The 24,410-nt window shown below is 39.9% G+C and overlaps 1 protein-coding gene across 6 annotated transcripts in view; it reads right to left on the reverse strand.

Annotated features, from left to right (window-relative positions):
• Window positions 1-4,392: 4,392 nt before the first annotated feature.
• Window positions 4,393-24,410, reverse strand: part of GAS2 (growth arrest specific 2) — a 99,111-nt gene continuing 79,093 nt past the window's right edge. For all 6 annotated transcript variants that reach the window (XM_075094956.1, XM_075094957.1, XM_075094960.1 and 3 more), the window contains exon 8: window positions 4,393-5,768. In XM_075094956.1, coding sequence (XP_074951057.1) covers window positions 5,550-5,768 — 219 coding nt within the window. In that variant the 3' untranslated portion in view covers window positions 4,393-5,549. The remainder of the gene's footprint in view (window positions 5,769-24,410) is intronic.

Raw genomic sequence — 24,410 nt, forward strand, 5'->3', positions numbered from 1 at the left:
TTTGAAATGTGCATTTCAATCCAACAGCTGTCCTGGGGTTGTCCTAGAAAGACGCGTAAGCAGCACTTAACACTTGGTTGGTCACTTGGGGTATTTCAAACGTTTTTTCTTATTTCAAACATTCTTTTTTCACTCTCCATCATACTGCTCCCCCAAAACCACAACAGGAGGAAATAACCATCAGTCTTTCTTCACTCAAGCCCCTGCTGTATGAAAGAGCTAGCAACTGACCAAACAGGAGTCTGTGCTTGGGTTAAGATCATGAAGAGTCATTTAAAACCACTGACATAACCTAGCGAAACACATCGCAGTTCCTGGGTCACCGGAGGACTTTCCGGTGTGAAGCCGTCGTACGGCCGTGCTGCGGTACGGTGAGCTGCCCAGCCGTGCTAGGGAGCCCCGGGCCGGCCTGGTCTGTTCTGCTCCAGCTGCTGGCACCAGTCAAGGCGTTCTGTATTTGAGTAAAAGACTACCAGCCTGTCTGGACACCCGCGCTGCTCGTCATCCAGCTCTTCCTCCTGGAAAGACAGCTGGCTTGCTTGTGCCTCTCTGCCTGGCAGCTTTTCCAGAAGGTGGGAGTAAAGGGCTGAACGGCCTCAGATCAAGTGGGCCTTGTATTTAAGAGGTCATTCTCGCAATTCAGAACTACCAGAGAAACAAATACTGCTCTTCTCTCTCCATCCTTTAAGTAAAAGCCAGATGCGTCTGTGCTTCTTAAGAGTCCTTGTTTTAAATGCCAAATTTCTTCTTGCAGCTAAGAAACACACCAGAGGATTTGGAGGGGGGGTGTAGTTCTATATTGCAGATCACTAACCAATAAAGCTATTTTTAAAGAGCTTTCTATACCATACCCATCTAACTGTTCAGCTGGCCAGTCTGAACTGAGTCTGGGAAATGGCTTGGGTAAATAAAAACACCTCCTGCTGGCTTTAGTTTTTTGGTAACATCCATTTCATTGGAGAATGAAAGCAGAAAATACTGCAGTTGAGGAGTATGCAACTGATGGCTGCCTCAAGTGTATCCCTAAATGCTACGGCTGAGAGCTACGCACGTTAGAGCTGCTCTGCGCTTGCAGACATAGACACCTCCCCCTCTTTCCTACCACTTAGTGCTGCACTAAGTCAATATGAAACACAATAGGAATTCTGTCCTTACTTCCCCCAGTCCTAGATGTTTACTGTACCTTAAAGGCTGTTAAAATACATCCATCCATGTAGGTTATCCAGGCTGTTGACATTTTGTTTGCTTTACAGCAGTAACGCTATTCCTCTTTTCTCCACCTTCCGCAAGCGTTTTCGGTTTCTTGCAGCTCACTTAAAAACTCCTGACAGTCAAAGACAACCACTCGGAAGCTGAAATGAAAGGGCTGACTCTCGGTGACTGCGACAGCATAATCTTAGTTGCGGTAACAGAACATGAAACCATCTGCTACTGCGAATTGTTAAAATAGAGGTGATGCCGGGAGAGGGCATTTGGGGCAGAACTCGCTGAGGTTTGGGAGGACACCAAAGCTGCATCTCCACAGGGCGGGCAGCACCGCTGCGGGCCCTTAGGAAAGCAGATGACTTCAGCATGTGGATTTGGCACGGTGACAGACTAAATCCGTGGGACGCAGCTCATCAGGCACAAGCGGTGCCAGCAGTTGGACGGGGATGGAAAACCCTCTCCAGCCCCATAAACTTTTGCGTGATCCCACGTGTCTGTTTCACCTTACTGTAGATTCCTAACATTCCACAGGCTAAGAAAGTAGGAGCCACAGGGCAGAGAAAAATCACTGTGCCTCCTTCCCTGTCGGGTACTGTGTATCAGCAGCCAACGAGGCAGTACAAAGCGGAAGGCCAAAAAGAACCAAACCCTTGGAAACGTCTCTAGCAGATGCTTCTGTAACGCTGCGGTATGGTGAACAGCTCATCTCCCTGATCTAAAATGAACACATATAATGAATTCAGTGTTGAGTCTTAAGTTTTAAGAAACTTGCTATACCTTCCCACACACTTATACTGACACCTCCCTATTTCAGTCATCCCCACCAACAGCCCTTGAACTAGTTTCCATAGATTTTAACGTTTCATCTCTCAATTGCTGTCAGAGAAAAGGTGGTAATGCAAAGGGAGGAGCAATTATCGTGGTAATAAAGACAAAAAAAAAGCCTAGCCTCAATCAGTTATGTAAATAGTCCTGCTTGGAAGAAAGACTCCAGGTAATATATGAACAGCAAGGTGACAGAAGGTACCTCCTGTAATGAGCAATAACAGATGTTACAGTTATATTTTCAAACTAGTTCTGAACTGCTTCCAGCATGCTGATGCTTACTTGACATTATACGATAATTATGTTTTTTTAAAAGTAATCTTACATAATTTAACCATCTTGAGTTTTAGCACAGTTACTTAGTCACAGGCAGCAGGAGCTCCCATGGGGTTTCTTCTATGACCCAACGAGGACTTCAAGAAGCAGCTTCGTTGCAGCTCAGAATGGTTCAACTTTTTAGGACTTTCAGCCTCCTCAACACCCACATTCGGCCAAGTTCACAGCAACAGAGTAAGCCGAAAACACTACACGGCACTCTTCCTTACGATCATCTTCCGTGGCCAGTTCAACATTTCAGCGTCTCATCTCCAGCCCTTTTAACAAGCAACTGTTCCACCATCTCAGCAGGGACTCCCTCACTTGGCGGGGACAAGAGAGAAGAGCTGCAGGTCTTCCCTGTTGGTACTCTACCATTCAGTTCAGCCTTAGAGAAATCTACACTAGATAAATTAATACCATAGATTTTGGCATAGAAACTTCAACTATCATCTACCACAGCTGGGCAAACAATGGGGTTTTTTTCTCCCCAAATACTTTCTGCATGAAGTCAGTTTTGCCCCCATCACTGCAACAAGGGCTGTACCTCTTTGAACAAGGTTTTGCTGCTCTAGCTTTACAAATCTGAGCCTGAGGCACCTAACAAACTCCCCGACGCCCACATCACTACAGGAGCTAGAACACTAAGAAAATACCATTTATCAGCCCATCAACACTTCTACATCAAATACCCCCAACCCCTTCCTGCAGGGTTAGCTAGCATACTGCATGGTTGGTTGCTTGCTTGCTTTATCAATCCTCCTGCTTTAATTTCTTCCTTTGCCAGGGGCATCAAATGCAGCAAGTCCCACCTGCAAGCCTTTTACACAGAGTAGGTGGTAGTGGCAATACTTTGAATTAAAGCCCATTATAGGTCTTGCATTCTGGAGCTGCAAAAGTGAAGTTTTAAGTCAGGAAGTGTTTTAATATGTTTTTTGTTTGGTTGTTGTTTTTTTTCTAAGATGCTCGAGTACCCTGATTCAAAAAGGACTGTTAATAGCTACAGTCCAAGCACAGTAAAGCACATTTCATGTTTAATTTAAAATGTTGGTTTGGATTTACCAGAATTATTTGTTGAAGTTTAACATTAAAATAAACCTAAAAATACATTCTTTATAATTATCTGCTCTTGATTTATTAACATGTAAACACCTTCAAATACTTTAAAGAAAAAATACACTAGTAATGCAAACTTAATCTTGGATGATGGAAATACAACTATTTATGTTTAAAAAAAGGAACCATTATTTCAAAATAAACACCTGAGACTTTCACAACTGATTTTTCTCTGTTCATTTGAAAACCGATCTCTTGGTGCATATATTAAGATCATGATTTTTCTCAGCTCTGCTGCATTTTTTTTTTAAATAATGTGGCTTATGGTCTGTTCCCAGCTACCGGAAGGGCTACGTCCATTGCTTCTATGAGAATTGGGTCTTCCTACAGCTTTTCAAAGGATTTACTGCTTGTGCATGTGTCTAATCTTCTAAGAAAATGTCTCAAAATAAGGATAAAACACTGCAATTTTTCTTTCCAAAAACACGTTTGGAATTATGTACTGCTGCTTATGCTGCTTCTTCTGGTGCACCAAGCAATCGTGAACTGTTCGTATTTAGCAGATATTTTTAGACAGTGAGGTGGAATGGTTCCACAGAAGGGAGATACGACGTGCTGGTTTTAGTAAGGCATGGAACGTGAAGGAAGAACATCTTGATCCTGTCTGGCCAGCAGATATTGTGCTGTTACTTTTAAGGACCACAGGAGCAGATCATAAGTCTATGCTTTAAAACTGAACATCAAAAAATACAGAAAAAAAACCAAGTTGGTACTTAAAAAATTATTTCCCGTTTGTTCTTCCCCTGCAAAGGAAAATGAGTTTTCAGTAAAATCCGGGTATTTCTGTGCTCTCTGAGTAAGGGAACGCTTGCCCCATTCACTGCGTAGCTCACTGTTAGGCTAGAAGCAGGACTGCAACTTGTAGGTGTCCGGTCAGTAGCAGCAAAGTGCGGGAACGCAGATTACAAATAATAAAGACGACTTTCAAAATGTATTTTAAAAAAGTTTATTTCATTTGTAATGAAACAACTGAGTTCTGCTCAAATTTATACAGTCAGTGAAATAATCCTATAAAATGATTTTTCTAGGACGTTACAAGGCACATAAATTACCAAATATAAACATAGAAAAGTACCCAAAATAATGAACTAAGCCCCCATATGCCGTTAGCTATTTCAGAGGTGTGTGAATGATTTACAAGAACGTGAATCACTCTGCTGACAGGGTAATGGCTATTTCACATTTGGCATGACCAACAAAATTAAAAATAAGGGGAAGGAAAAGCTCAGACTCAAGAACGGCGTAGTGTTTTGTGCCTCGGGAGGAACCGGAATCTTCTGAACCCCCTCCGGGGGCCAAAGGCCCGTGCATCTGGTACTGCTTCCCTTCGTGGGTTGCCGTACATCAGCCCGCTGTACAACTGGCCATCCCTATTGTCTGACGGAGGAAGGGACAACCTCTCGGCCTCCCCGGGGCTTCTATATTGGGCAACTTCATAAAAGACAGGAAGGATCTACGTACAGAGCTAGCACTGAGCATTGTCTTCAGCTTTAAAGAGTACAAGGTGTGGGGGTTTTACTCCTGGGCTTTTTTGTTTTTTAAAGTAATCGCTTTGGGAAGTCATTTGGCATGCAATAAGTCTTTATACTCTACTGAATAAGAAAATCTTGCAACCCATAAAAATAGTCAATTTTATTTCATTCCAAGAGGCATTACCAAATAATTTCCGCAAATACTCATCTTCCACCTGCGTATGTATTTTTCAACTAGCCTAACAGTCAAGGATTCAATGTAATAAGATTTTCATACAAATATATCGTACTGTGTATTTTCTTCCGTTAACAGGATCGACTCCTTTATGTAACTCTAAGTATACATTCACATATTAAAGAGTAATAATTTGGCTAAAAATATATGTCTATTTCTTATCTGATTGTAGTAATTAGCCTATCAAGGGTAATTTGCTATAAAAGATACAGTACTAGAAATAAATAGTTCTACAATTCAAAGATCTTCAAAATGGGTTGCCATTTCCAGTCTGTTTTAAATTTTCCAAAGTCCTTTTAAAGCATAAACTAAATTTACTACACTTGAGAAAGTAATTTGGACCTCAGTACACAGAGTCCCAATCACACGAGAAGCTTATTTCACTTAATCTCCTTCTTGGTTTTGTAATGGGCAGAAACCACCAGATAATTGACTGGATTCATGTCCCTGAGGGTTGGAGACTTGCTCTGGATTGGAGAAGTTTTCCCATCCACTCGGGAGATCTGCAGCATTCGGCACGGGTCATGCTTCAGTAAGTAACCTGCAAAAGTCTCCCATCCTCCTCCAACACGAACCATCACATGTTTGTTGTGCAGCATCTGAAATTACATATACAGGGAAAAAAACCCCAAAACTCTTGAGAGGGAACCGTTCACTGGGAAATCACATTTTTTCTACTGGAAAAAGCTGTGCTTACTTTAATTAAAAGTCACAGACATATGTTAGTGGTCTGCTCTATAATAAAAGGAAAGGAAAAGAAATAGTAGAATAGGTTTTATTTGAATTTAATAAGTAAATTAACTGTAAGAAAATGAGATAGCATTTAAAACAAAAGATTTTCATATTTTACGTAAAAAATACAACATGTTTTTCTCGTCCTGCAGCAGTGAGCGATCCTGTTCTTCATGTGTTTAGTATAAACACGTTAGGGAACACTAATGTTTTTCAGATTAATTTTTATATGTTACTAAAGACACCATTTTATATGTCTTGAAAAGGGCCTGCCTTTATAGGATAGGACCTATATAAAAGAGTAGCAAAGGAAAAACAACCAAACCAATCTCATCTATCTCCTAAAATATCAATAAAGTTAAGAAAATGAAGTACCATATAGTTTAACAATTCAGTATTGCTGACATGCATTCTAGCTAAAATAGTCTAACGCTGTAATTAAATTCATCTAACGAGGGACATCAGAAATAGCGTAGCTGGAACTGTTTGGAGATACCTGAATTTGTGCTGAGTTGTGAAAGAAAATACAAGAAAAGTCCCCAGGCGCTTACTAGCTTCCACTGCTTACGCTTGCTGCCTTTATTCCCGACACACTGGGGCTTGACCTACACAGCAATTTCAGGATGAGAGGGGTATCTAACTGCCAAATTAGGTACCTATCTCTAATTATCCTTAAGATCCACACTCATTTGCTGCCTAAACTCAAAATTTTTCACCAAGTCCCAGTGTAACTGCTGCCACGTCTGCACCTGTGAGTTCTGTCGGCAATTTCACTGTCATTTCTCTCCTCCGGTCCTCCACGCAGAGCAGGCAAATAAATACCAGTGAGGTATCATAAAGCAGCATGTTCTACAGAAGCCACATCATAAATCACGTGTTGAAAAATGCTTTGATTAGTTCCTCTCATGAAATGCTAAACATCATTTAGCGGGAGCGCCAGAAATGAAAAATTGGCCCTGTAAAAAGCAAGCTAGATGATGTTTAACGTAGTCTGGGTAATGACATCTGGATTTACGGCTGTGATGTGTATATGGGCTCGTCTACATGTCCAGAGCTCCCTCGAGGGCTGAGGGGATTTGCAGCTGAGACTTACCGTGCACGTAAGCCTTTTGTAACATAGCACAAATCAGATTAGTACATATAGCCCAGACAACAAACCAAGAAAAATTCTCAACCACAATAATAGATAAAAAAAGGAAAAATGTAGCTCTTAAAAAGCCCCCCAGCCAACAAACACCCCACCTCACCCTAAAAATATGTTGTTTGACTTCAGTTACGTGAGGAGACAGATTCACCTGGAGTGAAGAGAGCATGGAAAGCCGTACAACTTTCCAAAGTTTGAAAATCAGGGGAAGTTTATAAGGAACCAAACTCTTCATTTCAATGCCGCAGATGAACTCTCGTTTGACCCTTTTCATTTAAAACATTTTAATGCAAGGCAAATAATTGTGCTTCTGCATTTTGGCTTTTATGTGAAAGGCAGTGAAATTTATGTGAAATTCACCTTTACAGGTACTGAAAAATAAAGTCACTTCAGATCCACGCCAATGAGAGCGCACTCAAGTCCTCTTTGTTTAATTAACACCCCTTGGCTACTGAGACCGTCTGTGCTGTTGCTCTGGGTTGTGGGAGTGTGAGCCTCTGCAATAGCCGTACCCAAGTGAGGTTTTTCTCTAGATATACATGGATGTGAAAGCCGAGTCAGAGTCACACCTTCACCAATCACACTTTTTCCTCTCCAGCTTTGTATTTTAGTTTCAAGACTTCATTTTGAACCGACAACGGTATGACCAGCCTTCAGCGGTATGAGATTTGAATCAAGTTTTTCGCCTGGACAATATATCATGAAAGAAGCAAATGGTTTTTACATCAAGTTTGAAAACTGCAGTTCAAATGGCGATGCAGCCTCGAGACAAAAGAGCCTGCAGAATTTTATTTAGCAACTTTCTCCTCTTTGAACGTCTAAAAAGCATTTGAGAAATGCCCCAAAAACTTTTCGCGTAAAAGCATTTTAAGCCCAATTTCGGTCCACTACAACATGTGATGCTGCTGTGGGAAGGAGTTCACTGTTGCTGAATTTCAGCTTCCACATATTGTCACGGAGAGTTCACGTTCCAAGAGCAGCTAGTATCTGGGCTTTTGATTAAGAGTTAGGAATGGAAAGTTAGCAAAAAGTATATTTGCTTCAGTTTCCCTTAGGGACTACTGTGCAGACAAATAAAACCTACTGCTGGTATGTTATTTCCTGAAGCTTAGGTTAAATGTGCATCTTCTGTCCTTCCCCTCTTTTCTCTTTCTCTTTGTATTATTATACTAATATAAAATTCATTGAATGCTTGCTTTCTGTAGAAACTAGGGTTTCCTACATCCTAAATATAGTCATTATTCATGCTGTGCTGTGCCACAAGAGCACCATTTCACAGCCAGATTTTGATTTTAGTAACACCAGTACAAATCCACAATAATTCTGCCAGCTTCAGAATTGCTCTGTTCACAGAACTGTAAAGGATTTATCACAAAAAAAAAACCCACAAACCCAAAAAACACCAAACACCCCCCAAACTTGCTCTACTTTCTAACGGAAAAAGCAGTTTCCTCCCCAACCTACTTTGGCTGAAGATTAAACTTTCGAGTTTTATGATTCACTAAGTTCAGCTTTTCCATTGCATGAGATCTCTGAGAAAGAAAATGTTGGACTCTACAATAATCAAGTTTATTAGTTATCAGTGTAAATAAATTAATAAAATTAATCTATTTTCACACTGCTATCCAGCCAATTAAACTGAGAAAACCCTTTCTTTAAAATCAGATCCACCGTATGTTTATGACTGCCGTAAATCTTCATTATTTCTGTTGTGTCTGAAGCAGGGCTGTCACTAAAGCTGTTCCCTCTGGAATCTGTGTTTAAGTTAGAACGCTTGAATCTATGGGTGAAGCAAACATGTGAGAAAACAGATGACCAGGCAAGATCCTCACAGCGGAGGAACTGTAGGTTGCTTTGGTATGCATTAAGGCTGTATCAAGAGACAATAGGAAAAAAAGTCGGTAAAAGTTAGGTGAACTAAGCTGTCATTGCACAGGACTTTGGCATCAAAGCGTAATATAGTCTAAATGGACCTGGTTTTCACATAACTAAGTTTAGAGAGCTTTATGGCTTATTAAAGAGATATTAGGCTGTATGTAAAGGTATTAAGCTCATGTAAATGAGCACAGTTTTACGGAATTGAAAAAAATTGATTCTGTTTTATAGGAACTGAAAATCTTGCCCAATATTGCTATTCTTCAGACTCTATTATAGCTTTCTTAAAGAATATATCAGGGAGGGGAGGGGGAGCGGGGGGAGCAATTACACGCTATGGATCTGATCCAAGTACCGCAAAAGCCAATGGAAAGAATCCTACTGACTCAAAAGGATCTTGGGCTGGGCTCTGGAAGCCAAATGCAGCAACCTAAAGCAAATCATAGCCTGGAGTTAGTTTTTGTGATTTTAGGCCAACTTCAGAAATGATGTAGGCTACGTACTGAGAGTATTGACTATAAAATCCAAAGGTGTTTGGCAAAATAACACAGTGCATCACACCAATGGCTGTGCAAGAAAACGTTGCCCTCCAAAAGTGAAACGTTAACAAGATTGGATACATAACAAGAACTGGATACATAAAAATTCGTTTTTACTGAATATGAGCCACTTAGACTCACTGTCATCAGAAGATATAACCCTTGTTTCTTATATTTTAGCATTTAGGGGACCTTCTCTGAGAGGTGTTCAGCCCAGATCAATATATTTTCACAGTGACCCCAGAGACATCGCAGGTCAACACTAACGAAATCCCAGTGTTGTTAAGACTTACCCACGTTACTGTGTCAGACCACTACCCATAGCAAGCTGGAACATCTCACCACCATCACTGCAGGCTTCGAGGCCTGAAGTAAGTACACATACACACACACACAGAGGGTACACTCAGACATGGCACCTCTACTTGGTGATTTTGCTGCAACCCCAGCTGATGCTAATTAGGAATCATTTTGCTCCAGCTTGTCTGTACCATTTACATCGATGACCTACCCTCCTGTCTATGCAAACCAAAAAACCCAAACATTTTTCCAATCTCAGTATTATTCACTAACCATTCTTAGTAAAAAGAAGGTGAGAGCAGGGTACAAAACTTGGACCAGAAACAGGACCCAGATCTGGGCTACCAGCCTTCTCCAGTGAGTCTCTGAGCCTGTATCTACAATACAGTATTGTCAAGGAATGAAAATTGTTCCCCAGGGCATAGCTCGTGGACATTTTCATGGAGTAGGACACCTCTTCCATATACGAGACCACGGTCTCCCTCAGCACCTTCCTAGCTGTGGCCTGAAGAAGTGATGTTCGGAGAGAAGTCGCAGCCTGTGGCTGTGTGTGTGGCTGACAGAAGGTGAAGTCTTCTTGGAATTTGGTGTGCATGTCTATATGGAAGAGGAAAAAGTATTATTTGGGGACTTGAGACACTATTGCTTCAAGAGCAAGGCTCATGTCATTGAGTGTCAAAACTTTTGTTTCTTCTCCTGGTAAAAACTTTTAATGGTAAAGCTCTAACGCCAGTAAAATCAGTCCTCAAATTCCCCAGCAATTCCAATGCCAGAGGACCAGTTACCTTGGTCCTCTTGAAGGTGGCCACTGAAAATCCTCACAGCTATCATTTAACGTGGAGCCAGGTCTACCCTGGAAGGGCCACGAGAAAGACTCTCTGAAAGACTGGCAATGTGCAGAGAAGCCTGTCTAGATTTATGCCTTCACAGAAGCTCCAATGACATTATTTCAACATCCCTGAAGGTCAGCAAAACATACAGAAGTTCACGTTAACAGGTAATGCCAATACTCCATTCAAACAGGACATGACTGGGGGCTGGCCAAGACGAGGACACTGAGGAGAGCTGAATGGGCCCTGACCCTTGGTCTGATGAAGGTCTGACAATTCGTCTGAGAATGGGTTTGATAAAAAAAGAAGTTGAGGGTATCTACACAGATGTGCAGCACCTGCTGAGAGTGGGGCACCTCTGGTGGGGCAAGCCCATCACGGACTGGAGTTAGGATTCCTCCTTGTTCCACAGAGGTTTTGAGGAGACCTGACACGAGCAAGTGCAAGGGCTTTGGACAAAAGAAAAAGAGCTGCAGTGCTGCCCTGTGGATCATGGATTAGTGGTACTTAATAGCGATGTTTAGCAACCTCATATTTCCATAATCATTAATATTATCATATTGACAGTTTACTCATTTCCAGTACGTGCCCGTGCAGTACATGCAGCAGTAGGCGGTAGTAGGAATTTACACCAAGTCTTCTAAATACATTCAAATGGGGAAGTGAATTTTCAGAAATTTGTAAGTAAGTGTTGCTATGTGGAGTTTATCTACTTCCCTGAGAATTCAGTGACCTGAAAACACCAAGAAGAACGTCTAATAGTCTCGTGATTAATTGCGGCAAGCCACGTAATTACAGATGTTCAAAATACCTTGTTAGCAGAGATTATGCAACTTCATCTCTGAAGTTCATTGGAAAATTTATAGCAGAATCCTGGACTACCATCAGATTTAATCACCAGTCAGGGTAGGTTTAGATACATTCCTATTTTAAAAAGTTTACAGCCACTGCTGCATACATTTGTATGAGGCATTATTGCTGCTACATACATGGAGTTCAGCCTTATGGACAAAAGGGATCATGGGAGCGATTCCCAGGAGGATATGGAAGAAAACCAGCTTCCAGCTGGAAAGCTAGAAAGTTTCCCTGTAACACTTCTTTTTCTTGGCTTTCATTCTCCTTTTGTCATTGAATTTGTGTGTTGTCTTCTTAGAGAAAAGTTTGAGCCTGATAAAACACAAAGCTTATTTTAGACTCTGAAGAACTGGCCTAAGCGCATATCTAAAGAATTCAAATTAAACCTCAACTCTGCAAATCTGAAAAAAAAGTGCAAATTATATCACCAATATTAATTATTCATCCACACTGAAGTAATCTGCTTAAGGAATATTACTGTGCATTTTGGCAGGCAAGAGTCTATTAGTCCCTTCCAACCTGAATTATTTGATCATCCGATTGTATTAAGAAAAAAAAAAAAAAATCTTTCCCCACCTGAAAAACAGGAAAAATGCACCCCTCAGTTTCCTTGTCACCCCTCATTAAGTCGCATTTTGCCTAGCCCCGCTCTTGACACAGGATTAGACAAAACTGTTTTGGATTATGTCTACTAGTTTTAAAAGTTCCAAATGATGCAACTTGTATCACTCCAGTCACTACATATGGATTTGTTTAGGGACCTCCACTGAGTTTCTGTGTTGTCGTTCTAAAACCCCACAAAAGGAGCCTGCACTTCCCCTCTCTGCAGACACCATGATAATGACATGGAAAATAGACAGCTCGCTGGATTAACATCTCCCTCTCCTTTTCAGGGGTTTATATGTAGTAAATCACACTAAATGAGTCTTGCTTAGCTGGAAAAAGCATTATAAAAGCTCAGCTTGAAAAAAAGAGCGCATGCTAATTGCTTGTTACAGTATTTCTAGCTGTGCTAGAGTTGGGTTTTATAGTTAACACACTTTCTGAATTATGAAGAATTTTATTTTAAAGTTATATCTTGGGCTGTATCGAACACAGTAACAGGTATCCACTCAGTTTATTGAAACGATCTCTTACCCTATGTTGTATAAACCAAGAATGGGAAGGAATGATACTTTATCGATGATTTATAAGCTTCTTTGGTTCAAGTCTATACTCCTGAAAGAAACCAAATGCAAACATTCCTGATTTTATAGTAAATATTAATGGTGGAAAATAAACCAGAATGGAGGCATTCACCAGAATCCCTAAATGTCCATTTTTGGGCAGAATAACCTTTATTGCTTTGTGTCAAGTGATATTTCTCACTGAACAAGGAGCTCAGTTTTCACGTAGAACCTAATAAAGTTCCCAACTGCTTCAGCAACACCACCGCACTTACATTCTCCATGTCTACTCACTGACGTATGGGGTGGGGGGAACTGAAAGAAGTATTGACTTAAATAGGTGATAGAAAAAATTGTATCAGTGCATTTCCAGCTGAAATGATTTTCAACGGCTGCTGATACACCGAAGCCTGATAGATTTTCCAGGTGAGGCAGCCATAGAGGCTCGTACCAATAGAGCCCTCAAAGCATATACAGACCCAGCCTTACACTAAGTATAGATCAGAAGCCTCCTATAATTCATTGCATCATTTTTTCAGTTTGTTTCAGATCAAAAGAACAAGCACGCTTCGTGTATGCAAATACAAGAGGCATCTAAACAATCATTTGCACATGTAAATACCCAAAAGACAGCTTAAACATGAGAAGTATGGAACAGAAAAGACAGTATAAACATAAGAAACATGGAACAGAAAATGGCAGGTGTAAGTATCTGCTTATCTCCTTTTCAAAACGTGGCTATCACTTCACTCAGTCAAACTAAATTCATCAGAGACGACTGTAGACTTATCTCTCTGCAGGCAGGACTTGCATCGAAGTCAGCCACAGTAAAGACAGGGGTTTTAAGCTTATCCTTAACACTTCTGAAGTTAAAAATCTAGTAAGTGAGGCTTTCTGAGCTGAGTACTAATCTCCATACGTTCTCCTAGGCAAGAACTGTTATTATGTTAGAGTGCTAAAGATAAAAAAAGGAATGGAATGTTAGTGGTGCAAAATATTACACATAGTGATATCTTTAAGACAAACACTATCTTTCCCCATTTATATGGCAGGATCCCTGATCTGTGCCTGGCGCCCAAAGGCATCATCACACAGCAAATAAGGATTTAGGGTACAATGACATATTTTGGTACCATTTATCATATTCAACTCCAAATGCTTCAGATACACACATCACACACACAGGAATGGTGAGCCTTAGTTTTTTTTAAAAAAGCCACCTATCCTCAAATAAATTAAGACACAGTGAGAGACTCGTACAGTTTAGTGGGCAGTCAACATCTTTAACAGTCACTATTCTGTGAAGGGAAAATGTTTGACTTTGAATTACATTCTAACTGTGTTTTCATTAGATTGCCTTTCCTACCCAGACATTTGTCAGTTTTCTATTACATAGTTGAGCCTCAAAAATGATGCAGAAATTCTCCAGCATTTGTAAAGTGATAGCAGCTTATGTATTAATAACAGTGTTATGTACTAAATTTCATTCTTATAATATAGTATTATTGAGTATAGTGTTAAATTAAATAGGTATTACCTATTGTTTCACACGTAAACCTATTAACAGATTTTTAAATAAAGTAGAAATGGACATTTTTGAATATATTAATAAGGTGAAGATCCAATCTCCAAATTTTGGAAGCCTACTCAATAACAGATACACTTTTGTCTCCTATTCCTTCTTCAAAATCAGTAGGAAATTGTATCTGTTTCCACTTGTCATTGAAAAAAAAAGCCAAAACAAGGTGAGTTCCAATATGAAAAAAGTTTAACATCAATTATTTTATTTATTTTTTTAAGGTTTAAACTGGAAATTAATAAATCAAAAACTTGGCACAGATTGTAGTGAATTTGGGTAGAGAGTATACAGAGATTTTCTTCCTTCCGCTTTGCTTATTCAAATCGGACCTGAAACATGTAATTCTTTGTGGGTTTTGTAAAATGGCTGGTGGTCTCCAAGCTGAGAGCTGTTGCCCAATTGGAAAACATCATCAAAAAGATCTGATAATGTAAAGATCAGAGGCTTGGCTAGCCTGAACTCTTATTCCTCAAAATGCTGCTGCCAATTTAGGCCTTTGCCAGTCTGTCGGAGGAAGTTTTGGAAGCCAGAGTTATATCTGATTTTTGTTCATCAATACTACGTAGTAAACGTGGCCATTACAGGTATTAAGTTATTTGACTGTGTTATTTATGAATCCTCCCTTGCTCACAGGGGTTTCTGTGATAATAGAAGTTGACTTCTTAAGATTGTTCTGCATCAACATGAAAATGCCGGTCTAAGTAGCAAAGGGAGAGGTTTTTGAAACACGATGAAGCATTATTACTTTGCCACAAAACCAGAAGGCTCATGAACAATACTTACAGCGTAATGCTTGCAAGCTTCAAAATACTTAAACAATGATATTAAAATGATCCACATGAGGTACATAAGTTAACTCCCGGTCTCCTTGCAGATTAACTAACAAATGCACCAAAAGGTCTCAGAGGAAACATAATGAAATCTAATAAAACCAAATGAGACCAGTTACACAACATTTTCATTAAGTGACTGATCCAGTTCCTACTAAAGTCAATGGGAATTTATCCAATTCTTCAAAATCTATTTTGGGTCATGTTCTTCTGAAATCTGAACCTGACCCTTCTGCTAAAATAAGTATTTATTTCTTTTCTTTTCTGAAAAAGTCCCATGGGCTTTAAAGCCGTACCCACCACGTCCTTTGTTAATTAAATCCACTACTTACAAAGCAGCCCTCTCATTCTCCTTTTCCCCTCACAGATTTTTCTATGAAAAAAATGCATGACTGCATCAACTTTTTTACCTCGCTAAATCACACTGCAGAGAGCTCTCTTCTTTAAGAATATGAAGCGAATGGCTCTCACCCAACTCATCCTTACTCACCTGATCGCTCAGTCACTTTGCGTGCATGTTGATTTCTCCTTTTCTAGACACTTACTGTCCATTCAGCAACTGCTTCCACTTGCAAAAACACTCTTTTCTGTGTAAAACTGAAGCAAAAGGAGGGCAAGTAAAGCTGACCTCAAATGAGAACACCCTTGCCTCTTGGGACTCAGTTTCTTTTCCAACTTTCTTTATTCCATTTGCAAGTTCCTACCAGAGAACCTTTGAGCCTCATTTGAGATTTTCACCTCACAACTTTTTAATTTAATTTTCCAATACTTACCCAAGTTGTTAAACGTTAAACTACCTAAGCAGTCAAAACTCTTTCTTTATAGTGCTTATGAAACACTGTTATTAGATGTCACATTTTCAGCATGGGGCTGACGATGCAACTGGGAACTGAAGACATCTGTATCCTGCTGAAGACAGAGGCACAAAGATAAGTGTCTCGTGATTCGACTGAAATCAGACTGCTGGAGCTCAAAACCAAAGGCTTCATATATTAACATACTTTGTTGGTATGACCTGTGTCACCTAATCCCTGCTGAAGAAAGTGAAAATGCTCTAACACTGCTTCAGTGACATATAATTCATGCACGACTGTAAATTCCCCCTAACAAGACGACAAGTGGAAGTTGTATAACCCTTTAAAAATCTGGGGACAGTGTGAACAAGTGTCTCAAGTCTCTGCCTTTTACCCTTACACAGAGCTAATTCCTGCTCCTCTGTTATTGTTTATGCAGGAAACAAATTCTTCTCACCAAGCATCACAGCAATATGAAATGAAAACAAGAATTCATTTAGATTTAGTCACTGCTCAGCAAACTAGCATGTAATTGAGTTAGAAACACAATACCAAGGGGAAAGGGTTTATAAATTGTTCCTAGAGCTTCCCCCTAGTTGAGGTACATACGTGGAAAAGCTGAGATGGCTTCTTAGTTACATCCTGGTTTATAACAAACAGCTGCTCTATGTGGGCAAGTTTATAAAGGTCTGAAAGAAGCCAGGAAACATATATTTCAGCATGAAGACGAAGGTTGTCTATGAACACAGAATGGATAAGACGCTAGATGACTAAAGCCTCACACAATCCAAGGGAAATAATGGCAGATAACTAGGACCATGACCTCCACTTAAAGCAGACAGAGAACAGGCAAATGGCATGTTTACTCTGGTACCAGGCATGATGTGCCAGAAGACTTTTCCATTTGATATTTCAGCAGCAAATCACACACCCCTAAAAGGGGCGACAGCAATTGCTGAAAACAATGCTCCCGTAAATCTAATCTAACAGCATACGCGGGTAATAATGAAGATCAGCAACTGTGGATTTATCAGAAGTACAGTAACAGCGAGGTGTGACAGAATGGGAGAGTAGAAGATAGTGTGTCCCAGGATGTGGGGATGAGCAAGATGATAACACGTGGGTGATCCAGAAACACCCAGCGAAACATGAAAGACAACAGTACTTAAGTGCCAGGGGAAAGAGAGTTTCCTTTCAGCAGGTATCTAAGAGTAAGCAAGAATCAAAGAGCACTGAAACCCTGAATCGACGCGAAACATGGAATAGTACAGGAGGGAGAGGGAGAGCTCAGGGCAACTAACAGTAGTTACTGAAACTACGGAAAGACAAATGTAATGCCTCAAAGGACAAACTGGAAGTGTGACTGACAACATTCCCCCATGAATTATGGGATCTAGCATTGAGGTGATTTTTAGCTGACACCCTGTCACCTGAAGAGACAGTAGAGACTGAACTATGGAGCAATGATAAAGAAAATTGCACGAGATAGCTGACATCAGGACTGGAGATACATACAAAGACACATATGGAAGGCGGTGTCAGGGGAACTGAGAATTTTATAGGAACGGGGTGGGGTAGGAAAGAAGACATTTCACTTGCACAATGAAGGGAATGGAAAGATCTCATTAAGCCTGAGGGATTGAGGAACAAAAAGCTGATTAGTGTAGAGGTCCCAGCTTGAGGAGTAGCATTTCCACAGTCATTCTACCATTAAAGATATGTAGAACCCATGAAATAACATCTTGCTTTCTGCAAAAGAAATAATCAAGCAAGGAAACTGGAATTTTTCCCCTTTCACATTTCGAAAATGCAGCCTCCTCCCTCTACTTGTTCTTGGCAAGAGACGAAGTGAATATGCTTGGTATAATGGCATAAAACACTAATGCATGTGGATGGAAACTAATGAAGAAAATTGCCTGTTCCAGTGGTACAGCTCTGGATTGAATACACATGCAGGGAGCCGGCCTCATTTGCAAAGCTCTAGATTGTAACAGAACAAGAGTTCAGCCACCTTTCATACACCTGAAGAAGCCAGGAATTGGCTTAGAGGGTGAAACCACAGCTGCGTAAATCCTGCATGGCACAGACACCTTAAGGACGACAGCCCGTTGACCTCTGGAGGTTAACGAAAAGGCAATGTTGCATAAAATATTTTCACAAAAGGAAAGCACCGGGGAAGGTCAGATTAAAGAACTGTCTGTAGCACAAATGTTGCACTTAATGAAACTAAGGTCTTTATTTCTGTGTTCATGATAAAGCAGGCTCACAGAAATAACTACTTGAAGTATTCCTGCCTAACTCACTGAAATCAAGACACATCTTTGAGTGTGTACTGATATAAATAACATGAGACTTTGGACATTTGGGATTCTCACTCTTGATTAAACTTTCCCTCAAACCTTACTTTTAGTTTGTGTCTGACACAATTTTATAGAATTTGGGAACAGTACACGTTTGGTGTCTAATTAACTCTAGACCTTGGTTGCTGTTTGAAAAAAGCATCCTGCGTAGGCGAGCACTTTGTGTGCGAGAAATGACTCAGATGCAGACAGAAGTAAACACACTTGTTTATTCATTAAGGGACAAGTGAATTCCTGACAAGTGGAGGCTTTTACTACTTCTTCAAGGAGGAATAACGCCAAGGAAAATCAATTAGATGTGGGAGTCATGTTCAGAATGGCATTTGTAGGTAAAGGGTCTGTGCGTTTCCAAGCACTTTAGGTGAGACCCTGCACCTGGTGGACATTGAGGGCAACGAGGGTCACACTTCATCGTTGCTTCCCCTCCAGACATTGATGTGTGGGTCAGCCACAAAGCAGGCCTATTCTCCATCAGCTGAAGAGTTTTGGATATTTAACAGAAAGCTAGTTGCTTCTAGCTACAGAACTGACTCATAAGAAATATGTTATGCAATGCTCAGCAGAAGAGATGATATGGCAAACAGATTAAATACAGAAAAAGAAATCAGGCAGAGTTTATGAGGTTAAGTGAAAGAGAAAGTGTAAACTGGCAAATGCTGTCTCTGGATGGAGACACAGAAAACCAGATGTACTAAGATCAAATAATGGGGGGAGGGAAAACCGTCTTTCAGAAAAACCATTTCAAAAACATAAGCATGAGGCTGCCAAAGCAGATCTATGAGTGGTTGCTTAAAAAGAAGAAAAAGGCTTTACTCTTACCTTTGAATGAAAAGAATATTTAATTTTCTTAATTGTAGACAGTTAATGCTTCTATTCGCATTCTGAGCCTTGGAAAGTCTCTCTTAAAAACTAATAGCTAAGGGGGAGATTCTGTCTCACTTTCTAAAGTTAAGTAAGTTTTTACCCCTCAAGGAATATCAACTGAAATCATATATTGGAGCAGTGAGATACTGCTCAGAATGAGTTAGAGAGGCATAATCTAATGAGAAATAAAAATATGAGTTCTGCTTATAAACAGCTCACAAATTTAAAACAGAAACCTCTGCAAGTACAAAAGGAATTCATTTTACCAGACTATCAAGATTCTCCTAATTTACATTAAGGATCTTAAGTCATTTACAGAGCGTATTCGTGCACAGAGTGATCATCCATTTAGATTTTGCTACTGAATTCAGCACATCTAGGATTTCACCATGCAAATGTGCGTAGGTTGCATGTGAACACGCTCGTGTTATAGTGTTGCAGAAGTACATGAAAATGTTCTTTTGAACCCCAAAGTGCCATCTGTTTTCTAGCTATTTTCTCAAGACTCATTCTGACTCTCCTAATTTCCTGAATATCAGCCTCAAAACAGTCAAATAAAGGAAAATGTTTCCCGCAACTGAATAAAAAACCCCCCACGTTCGTCTACAGAGTTCTCCACTGCCTGCCTATGGAAGCGATGTGCATGTGCTAAGTGACACAGACATGTTATAAGGGTACCACAGACTGATTTGACTTATCGCATGCATCCAACTGCAGCAATCCCTATGCATCCCTAGCTCTGCCTGGATTTGGTTTGGGTTTTTTTTCAACATTGCAAATGGCTTCTAACAGCTACTTTCAAGTGTATGCAAGATTAATACAGAAGCTGGAGTTAAAACTGTTTAACTCGCTTCCTTCTTTGTGCACCCATATCCTCAGGGACAATGGTACAGCAGACCCAGCAATGAAACTTTCCTGCAGATGTGATCTTTGTAATCTTTGTCACAAAAGTGACTGCAGGTCATTTCCCCCAAACCACTATTTTCCTCAGTGGACAAGACAGGCTCTGACCTCTACAGACAGTAAACCTAACAGGATGACTTCAGAAGCAATGTTGCAGCAGGAGCTTACCCAAAGCACAGAAAAGCAACCAAGTCGAATACAGTTTCTCACAAGCGTAGAGGAAAAAGAGGGGAAATTTCATTATTAGAAGTAATTCATTCCACTTAAAGCATACGACAACCAGGTGTGTGTTGTGGAGATTGGAAAGTCCCTGAGCAGGAAAACAGTTGAGTAAAGTAGCTGAAAATATTTTTGCCAAAATAAAAGCTTTCAGTATCTGTAATTATATTTTTCCTATCACGCAGAGATACTGATATAAAGCCTTCACGAACATAATTTGCTCAGAGCCAGAAGGTGAAATATCTTACCTTATCTCAAACAATGGGAGTTTGAGCTGCATTTCATATAGACTAGCGGCTGTTTTAAACCACCAGCATCTAAAGACAGTTCACACTGCTCCCCATAATTCTGGTCCCCTTATTCCTTTCCTGCTTGCATGTTTGGATTTTCTTCCAGTTGAAACCTGTCGTGTTGAAAAATAATATGCCCATCTTTTGCCTCCTATGGAAATAAAGATGCTGCCAGCTCCCTTAGTGGTAAAAATCATGACCCATAAATTTTTAAATTATATTTAAGGTATTTTTATTTACCCAACCTTCAAAATTAATTTCAGTTGAGATAGGTATGGCAACATCCTCAAGCTGGCTGTTAGTACTGCAGTTTAACATATTAAGTCTGAAGTCATAATCCCCTGGAAAAAAAAACCAAACCATAAACCCCAACATTAAAGCCCAACCCCAACAACTGGTGCTTCTAAATGTTTTTCCTAGCTGACTTTCTGAGCTTCTGCAGACCTCAGGTCAGTGAGAAAGGATGGATCTTGATCCATCTGGATGTGTGATTGGCCCTTATTATAGTTTGTATGACTGACCTTCTCCATGACCTTGAGAAATTACTTGAATGAACATACGGTTTTTTGTTTCACTACCCTTCCACTTACTTTCTCTAATGTGATGATCTGAAAACCTAGACAGAATCAGCTTTTAGTAGGAGTTTTTACAATGTCTAACATAGGAGACCTGATCTTAGTTAGGTCTTGCAGATTCACTTCAGAATAAAACCAGAACACATAGTGTTAATAAAGTAATGAAACAGAGCTACCCCATTTTCTTATACTGCAAACCAAAGATTTGAAAAAACATCATCGCTCTGTCCCAACCTTTAAACAGACAGACATATAACACAATAATTTATTCAGAATTCCAAAATTTCAGGGTTTTTTACAGTTGTATCTGATTCTAACCATTTTATTTTCATCCCTTTTTTAGTGAATCAGCTACTTTTCATAGCTGTGCATCCCATGCTACAAATAAACATCACTTAAAATAGAAAATGTTGTTGCCTGGAGTAGCAAAAAGCCATGCACAAAATGAAGTCACTTTTAGGATAGTGTGATGTCTTACTGAGTCACAAGGTTAAAAACCTAGTCAGCAATGGGAAGGTATGATAGCATCAGCTATCACTTACATGAAGAAAAGATGATGACAAAGTATGGGATCATGCTCATCTGTTCGTTAATGAGTCTCTCAAGGGCATCACTCTTACGCATTTCTGAGAAAGAAATAAAAAATGGCCTGCCTAGAGCCATCACAATACAGTTCAATTGCTTAGCATAGCCACGCGAAAAACAAAACAAACAAAAAACGAACCACAAAAGCAAACCCACCAAACACATCAGGATTGCAATTATGAACAAAATCACAAGGAGGCAGACAAACACCACAATCAATTAAATGCATGAGGAAAAGGAACAAAGACGGATGTTCAGGACAAGTGAAGATCTCACAAAGGATAGTTAGAACTTTTTCCACTTGCTTGCGTAATGAAAACTAATGGAAACTAAAAATCTCCAGACACCTTAACAGATTACAAGGAACTGAATGCCATGGATTTTATGCTTGCAGATTTGTCTTTGTGAAGAACTAAAAAATATTCGACACTGTAGAGGTCTTCTGAGCTGATCAGCATAGCCAGTACCCTGACCTCAGCTCATTTTCTACAGTCTATGAGTTCATTTAGGATTAGTACCTGCCTCATTTGGTCTGACTCTCTCAAGTAAGTGAAAGGAAAGACAATAGCCTGAGGCGTTTTCTAGACTGGAGAAAGGAGGCCTGCACAATGGCAACATGCTGTATATCTTAGCTGTGAGACAGACACCACAAAGACTGCATGTTCCTAGGGTGGAACAAAAGATATCATTTCTCTTTGATCACTGGAAACAGAGGAAAATCTTGTCTGTGGGTTTAAGCCAGAGCACAGACCCGTTGTTTCAAGCACAGGTTTCAAGCCTACTTGAAAGGGTAGGCATGTCCCTATTTTCAGTTTCCATTCAGGCTTACTTTTAGCTTGAAGAGATTTTTGAAAGAGATGATTTCTCTCTTTCTGTATCCACATATTTAATTTCCATACGCTGAATTACGTCACAAGTAACACTCACCACAGAAGAACTGTTATACTGAACTTGAAGCTGATAGCAACATGTCCTGCTGCATCTGGGCTTAGACACGCACCGTGAAAAGCTTGCGGCTGTACCGAGGGAAGTTCTCGCAACCATAATGTCCTCTGCAGCATCTAGCATCATCTCTGTATTGCTGTCAATCTGTGCTATATTGAGATGACATGGCCTTTGGAATTTACATAGGAAATTATTTCATTACATCTTTTTCCAGGAAAGCAACAACTAACACTCAAACAAAAGCCCTATAAAGCACTTTTCAGCGAGGGCCCCAAGAAAAGAATGCCAGTAAGATTTGTATTTTTCTGGACATTCTCAGAATAACCTGCACATTTTCAAGTGCAGAAATTTTTTGATGAAAAGTTCAATAATGCCTTTATTACTCAGACTTTCTACTGCTTCACGGCATTACTCTCAGGACTTGCAGAGTGCTGGAGTGTCTGATCCAACCCATAGGAGTAAATAATATACAATGACTATAATACCATTTCACTTCCTCAAATTTATGAGATGTAGGTTTAATTATAAGCTCTAAGACATACTTTTTGCATGACCTTCAGCAAGCAAATATACTGTAATTCTATACTTTAAGTCTCTAGGCTGGGCATAACAAGACTTATTTTTTCCATTTCTTCTGTGTACTGGCTTGCCGGCCATTCAGAGGTAGGATCTTTGAATATATGTGGATAAAACATCACTATTAAAAAGTACAGTTTCCAATCACTGATGTAAAACAGTCAGAGCATAGCAATGATTGGAATTAAAAGCAGTTTTTAAGACTAACACATGCATTATCATGACTCCTCACTGAGGGCTTGCAGATGAAACTGGTCTGTGCTTATTATCACCTGGCTGCCTACTCATGCCCAAAGATGCAGCAACTATACCGCACAGTTTCAATGTGCACTAAACCCCTACCTCACTGGGACTGCAGCATATCAAAAAATAAAATAAAAATTAAGAAAAAAAAGAAATCAGTGAACAAACTCAAAAGAACACCACCAACACGATGAAGTTTAATTAAAGTGAGAAATTTAAAACTGGGGAGGCCCCAGCCGTGTGAGTACACCGGCCTGGGGAGAGCATGTACCAAAACCCAGAAATGATTCAAGAGGAGCTGTAATATGCTTACAATCCATTTATTCCTGTGCTAAAGAACTAATGTTCTTTTAAAAAGCTTTTAAAAGCAATACAATATACCGGACAGACATAAAGCCATTTGTCCTTGGTTGCTTAGTGATCCTAGAATAGAGATGTAAAGAAATTCACTGGGCCTTTATTCTGGCTAATTCGAAAGGTTACATGTTATTGTCTAGTCTTACCGTTAAATATGTTTAACAATAAGGTCTGTTAGAAGAAAACTATTCCTTTATGCTATTCTCTGTGAAAAAGACTTATTAAAATGTGGCTACCCTGAGGATATTGCTTACAAAAATCTCTTGTAGTAGCAACAGGAATTAGTAAACACCACTGAGGTACGTTTACCATGTTTAAGGGTGGGTTACATTTCAATAATTTAATCCATCCATTTTTACTCCATCATTCCTCTACAGGATGGTTTTTTTCCTTCACTTTCCACAACCCACAAGCTTTAGGGATATCTGCTCTCTGCATTATAGGTAAGGAAAAATTAAAACCTGCCAAAGAATGGAAGCACAAAGGAACAAAGACAGAAACAGCGAAGGGTGCGAGGCTTCTCTTTACAAGTGCCCCATGGCAATCCAGTACTCCAAAATAACAAGGAGGAGAAAACAGGGACCTGTTCTCACCCCAGTCTCCTAACTCTGGTATCCTGAGCCTACAGAATGTATCTAATATTCCTCAAATAGGTGCAATATAATTTTAGTACCAGCACA

This window comes from Phalacrocorax aristotelis, chromosome 5, assembly GCF_949628215.1.
Source record: "Phalacrocorax aristotelis chromosome 5, bGulAri2.1, whole genome shotgun sequence".
In the NCBI taxonomy this organism is placed as follows: domain Eukaryota; kingdom Metazoa; phylum Chordata; class Aves; order Suliformes; family Phalacrocoracidae; genus Phalacrocorax; species Phalacrocorax aristotelis.